This window comes from Trachymyrmex cornetzi, unplaced genomic scaffold, assembly GCF_001594075.2.
Source record: "Trachymyrmex cornetzi isolate Tcor2-1 unplaced genomic scaffold, Tcor1.1 scaffold1156, whole genome shotgun sequence".
Lineage (NCBI taxonomy): Eukaryota > Metazoa > Arthropoda > Insecta > Hymenoptera > Formicidae > Trachymyrmex > Trachymyrmex cornetzi.
Genome location: NW_017295715.1, coordinates 18,345 through 24,780, shown reverse-complemented (window position 1 = coordinate 24,780; position 6,436 = coordinate 18,345). Strand labels below are relative to the sequence as shown.

The window sequence follows — 6,436 nt, the reverse complement described above, 5'->3', positions numbered from 1 at the left end:
AAAACAATAACAGGGACGTACTACGCATCATTGCTTGACAAGCTGAAGGCAAAAATTGAGAAAAAACAACCGCATTTGAAAAAGAAGAAAGTGCTGTTCCATCAAGATAACGCACCGTTTCACACTTCGGCGGTTGCTATGGCAAAAATTCACGAATTGCGGTTCGAATTAATTGACCATCCACTGTATTCACCAGATCTAGTCCCCAGCGACTTTTTTCTGTTTCCTAGGCTCAAAGTTTGGCTCGGAGGACAGAAATTTTTATCGAACGAGGAACTTATCGCATTCGTAAACGCCTATTTTGCAAAGCAAGACGCTCAGTATTATTTGAATGGATTAAAGGGGTGGGAGCATCGCTGGAAAAAATGTATCGACTTAAAAGGAGATTATGTAGAAAAATAAAATTGAATTTAACCGAAAAATTACTTGTTTCTATGTTAGGCCCAAAACTTTTCAAACGACCCTCGTATATAATAGAATACTTTACAGCAAAATGATTATAGTTCTATTCTTTACTGATTGTTCTTACATCTTTAATTACTTGTACATGTTTTTTATACAAAATGTAATTAATTTCTCTGTCATAAAACAAATAACTCTTATGTCTACAAATTACTATCCCGATAACAAATTCTCGGGCGGTCTACTCGTATCTTCTCACTAGAGCCTCCTATAATCAGAGTTTGTCGAAAGCGGGCACAACTTCTGATTGATTTTCCACTTTGATCCAGTGGTATTCTCCGGATAGCTTCGTACATTGTCGAAAAACGAGTTTAAAGAAAAAAAAAGAGATAGATATCAACAAGCAGATGATCACACAAACCTGTGTCAAAGAGGTTAGAAATTGCTCCGAGATCTCAGACAAAGAGAAAATTAATAAATTACAATTCGGCCAATTAATCAACTCGGTCGGTTTCTTCGAGTGTTGTCTGTCACATATATGCATTGCCTGTTACATATTTTAACACTTTGCACAGGCGTTCATACGAGAAAGCGATATCTGTTATTTCTTTCTATCCGTCCATTTTTAGTCCACATTCTTCAAATTCTGATTACACAGTGCGACAAAAAAAAATTGTCGGAGCGCGATTTTGAATCTGAAGGTTGATTGTGATAGAAGAAGACGTCCAAAACAGTACACTATGCTCGGTTTTGCTTTATCGCATCTAAGTTTTATTTAATTGAAGTTTGAAGTTAGCTAATTTTTGACTATAAGAATTACCAAAAAATGTAAAAATGAGAGTGAAGGGAAGCTCTTTATCGTGTTCCTCGGAAAATTTTACTAAGATATAATGGTCTGGATATAAAAAGTAATGACTTCAACATTTAAAACAGTTGATTTTCGAATCTGAAGGTTGATTGTGATAGAAGGCGTTCAAAAAATGTTTGAAATTGGACTGAAGAATATCATCCGACAACCATTTCCTTTTGTCCCGGCAGAAAGAATTCTGATTCCTCTACGAGGAACGCTTCACGTGAAACTCGGCATTGTAAAGAACTTCATCAAAGCGCTAGATCCTAAGAAGCTTTTAAACATTTGACCGAAATTTTCAAAAGATTTAATTCATTGAAAATCAAGGAAAGTAGGAATCAGTGTGTAATTGTTTAATTGCCTTTCATTATACTAAGGATTGTTCCTTGCTTCAGGCATATGAAGCTCAGTACAAGTGAGTTAATTGCGTGGTGACCAATCAAAGATGTCATGGCGAACGTGCTGAAGAAACATCGAGCGAATGTCATAAATTGGACATTATAATAAAAGCTTTCGAATGCATTGGTATCCACATATCGTTAAAAATTCATATTTTGTATAATCACATTGAATATTTTCTGCATCAAGTGCTAACCGAATCGTACGAACAAGGTGAGCGCTTTCACCAAGTAACATTGTTTTTAAAAGAGCGCTAAAAGGGAAAAAAATTTGACGCCATGATCGCTGACTTTTTTTACTGGTTTTTGGATGAGAGTAAAAGCAATACGTCTGCGTAAATAAATCAATTTTTTTTCAATATATTTCTTTTTTAACTTGTTTTTTTATAAAACAAATTCATTACCGCAAAATCGGCTGTTTTAAGTCAATCAAATCATTACTTTTTATAGACGATATCTTAGTAAAACTTTCCAAGTAACACGATAGAACCGCTCCAAGTTCCCCTTCCCCCTCATTTTTACATTTTTTGGTAATTTTTATAGCCAAATATTGGCTAACTTCAAACTTCAATTAAATGAAATTCAGACTCGATCAAGCAAAACCAAGCATAGCGTACTGTTTTGGACGTCTTCTTCTATCACAATCAACCTACAAATTCGAAATCGCGTTCCAACAATTTTTTTGTCACTGTGTTATAGGATTTCTACTTCTCACCATATAAAGCTACCTCGAGTACGTGAGAACTAATCAGTTTTCGCAAATGCAGGAGACGCAGAAGAAGTGTCATCTGCGATATTGGACACCATCAGGGGTAAAAGCAAGCCGGTATCTTGGTTGGTAAGCAACTGCTATGCTAAAAGTGGCCGACTGGAATACGTGAAGGAACTGTCGAAGCACATAGACGTCGATGTTTATGGCAAGTGTGGCGAATTTAGCTGCTACCACAACTGTTTTAAAGATGTAATCGAGACCAACTACTTCTTCTACCTGTCTTTCGAAAATTCCTTCTGCGACGATTACGTGACGGAGAAGCTGACGAATCCGCTCAGGTAATAATATAACTTCAGATAACGAGAAATCGTTATCCGTAACCAGCGCGTTAAGATAAAGACAATCCAACATATTGCGAGCTGTTTTCCCTGATAGTGATATATATAGCAACTATAAATGACCGCTATACAAGTTTTATATATAACTGTAGCCTTCAGTTCTTTACCGATTATTTAAATACATATTATTTTGTATAAACGAAGATATAAGGTAATTGGACTTTATATGGCCTACTTCAGTTTTGCGACTTAAAAACTTTTTTACTGAGTCCAAAATTGAAAACTGATATATGGTAAGATTAAAAAAAGAAAACATTTCTGAGCATTAAAAAATAATGACATTCTCCAATATTTACATGGATACAGTAAAAATTTTTTTAAAAAGTAGTATTTAGGTCATATTGGATACATGTAATTAAGGATGCACCAGATATCAGGAAAGTACTCGGTATTCGGTATTATCCGGCACTTTTTTACTATTCGACCGGATATCAGTATCTGGGAATAGTATATCTGGTTGAAATTTATTATCATTAAATTGTTGATTTCTTGTTATACAAATGTTCTAGAAATAAGTATGCATATTAATGATGCTGTAATATCTTATACATTATTGCAAAATTGCAATCTTTTCCTCTATAGGATTGTTTTTAGAACACTCGAATATCCAGGAAATGTCGGACATCCGACTTGAAGAAATTGCCTTCTAGGATATCCGATCGGATACCGGATATCCAATGTTATATTCTGTTCGGATATCCGATATCCGGTATCCGTTAATTTTACAATCTGTTGTATCTCTAACATACAGGGTGTCCCGACCTTTCTCGCCAATCATTGTTGTGTAGATAGAGTGGATTAAACTGAGTCGAAAAGTCCTCTACCATTTTGCAATTTTCGCAATAGTGTTAACAAGATATTAATTACTAAAAATTGCAAAATATTGGTCTTGAATAATTTTTTACTCAAATACTATCAACTTTACAGAAAAACTGCAAGAGACAAAAATTATTTATTTTCTTCTCATAAAGTTCTGCGTATTTTTTCAGAATTTTTTATCGACTTTTTAGTATCGCATTTTCTTATTTTTACCAACATGAGAAAATACGGTATAAAAAATTCTGAAAAAATTCTCAGAACTTTATGAGAAGAAAATAAATAATTTTTGTTTCTTGCAGTTATTCTATAAAGTTGATAGTATTTGAGTAAAAAATTATTTAAGACCAATATTTTGCAATTTTTAGTAATTAATATCTTGTTAACTATTGCGAAAATTGCAAAATGATAGAGGACTTTTCGACTCAGTTTAGTTCGCTTTATCTACACAAAAGTGATTGGCAAAAAAGGTTTTGATATCCTGTATATATGCATATACAGAGTGAGGAAAAAGTACCGGGACACCTAAATAACTTCTGAACGGTTCGAGATAGAGGATTGATGTTTATAGGGATGCAAATGGCATCATAAAATCTATCATTTAATACCAAAATCGCCCATTTTAACATCCCCGTGGGGCGGGATGAAAAGAGGGCGGAAAAATCTTAAATTCACGTGGAATCGAGTGAGGGCTCGTTTGAAAAGGCCTTCCAAAACAAGAACAACGCGTGATGTTCCAAGTATCTGCGATTTTTTTTCGCAGAGTTATGATCATTTAAACATTGAGATTTCGCAGTAACGGAGGACTCACGACGAGGACGTGAGAAAGATTTTGTGTGGGCACATGTGGATAAAAGTGCATGTGGTGCGTTCGTGCGTGCGTGCGGGTGGGTCTCTGTCTCTCCTGTGAGACACATTTGCACGCACACGCACGCACGCACGCGCGCGCGCGCACACACACACACCACATTTCTTCCCATATGCACTTTTATCCGCACAAAGTCTTTCTGACGTCCTCGCCATGAGCCCTCCGCTACTGCGAAATCTCAATGTTTAAATCATTATACGAAAAAAAATCGCAGAAACCTGGGACATCATGCGTTGTTCTCGTCTTGGAAGGCCCTTTCAAACGAGTCCTCACTCGATCCGACGTGCAATTAAAAATTTTTCCGCCACCCTTCCCCGCCACCCTCAGGGGGTGTTAAAATGTACGTTTTTGGTATTAAATGATAGATTTTATGATGCCATTTGCATCCCTATAAACTTCAATCCTCTATCTCTAACCATTCAGAAGTTATTTAAGTGTCCCGGTACTTTTTCCTTATCCTATATATATACACACATATAGGGTAACTTCGATACATACGCCGCACTTATTAAAAACTTAATTTATTAAGTATTATTTACTATGTTTAAAGTAAACGAATCAGTAAAAATTTTGTACTGTCTACTATATTATGAAAAAAATATTCGAAATCCAAAATATTTATATTTCGTATTAAAAAATGAACTTTTTTAAATCTTTGCATTTTTGCCGTAGGGATGGGATGTATAGCTACTCATAGGGGGAGAGGAGTATGTACGGCTCATGAAAAATTTACAAATAATGCATATAAATAAAACGTAAAATGACACAATAACTTATAAAATGCATTTATAAAGTTTTATTAAGGAATAAGAATGATAAATATGTATACGAAGTAATAAATATTAATTACAATCTTCCTACATATATTATAAGTGTTATGACATGAATTTAATCTGCGCACTTGTATGCTTTGGGCATAAATCCCGCCTGTTAAAAATGCCATATATCCTAAACAGGTGGGATATACAAGACAACAAATTAAATGTTGACAATGAATACGAAAGCAATGCACTTGTATTTTGCTACACAACATGCTTTATTATTCCATTACACGTATGTATCACATAATAACTACTAAGTCTTTTATACGCCCTACATTAATCATTTAATGTAGATTATAATTTATGATGATGCTACTTGTTACACACACACTGACAAATCGATTCAACTCACAATAATTTAATTAATATTAACAGTAAGAAGCTGAAATTATAACTCAATTTTATTATTCAGGTTATTTCCCCAGAGAGACAATACCTCTCTGGGGTGATATAAATATAAGCGGCTATGCCGCGCGCCAATAAAAAAATATATTTATTGCGGGGGACAAGTGCCCCCCGCCCGCATGGGCTACTAAGACTAAAAAACTGGGGGGCAAGCCCCCCAGTCTTCGCAATCGCATCACAGTATTTATCATCCCCCCAGCACGCAAGCTGGGGGGATACGTTATCACAGATTAGTGCTCCTCCGGGATATCACAGAGGTGTCGTCAAAAAAATAAAAGTCCCGGAGGAGCGCGCGCAGCAAAATAATACATAATAATAAAATTAATAAGTATAGATCGCGCACATTCACACTCGTATAAAATACAAAAAATCGCAACGCGACATACATACTCGAACAGTCAGGGCCCCACAAACAGATAATGTAAATAATAAAATAGATAAAAGGCTAAAGATTTAAAGAAAGAGAGTACAATAGTACTTAGAAGAAGAAAAAAGAAAAAAGAAAAAATAGAATAAAGAATAAGAAGAAGGATAGAGTAGAAAGAATTAGAGATTAAAAATAGCATATAGCTATACAACAGTAAAAAAAATACAATAGTACATAAGATAAATAAATAAATAATTAAAATTAGCAGAGAGGCGTCCCGTCCAATAGTCAATGAACATAAACAGTATATATATATTAATAAAATAGGCGAATAGCGCCAATAATCACAGATATCAATAAATAATAAATTGGACATTGGGACACTCTCTCTGCTAGATT

At 34.8% G+C, this 6,436-nt stretch overlaps 1 protein-coding gene across 1 annotated transcript in view; it reads left to right on the top strand.

Annotated features, from left to right (window-relative positions):
• FucTC (alpha-(1,3)-fucosyltransferase C) overlaps window positions 1-6,436 on the top strand; it is a 26,328-nt gene that overhangs the window by 5,796 nt on the left and 14,096 nt on the right. The window contains exon 2 of the mRNA XM_018513220.1: window positions 2,418-2,700. Within this exon, the coding sequence (XP_018368722.1) occupies window positions 2,418-2,700 (283 nt within the window). The remainder of the gene's footprint in view (window positions 1-2,417; window positions 2,701-6,436) is intronic.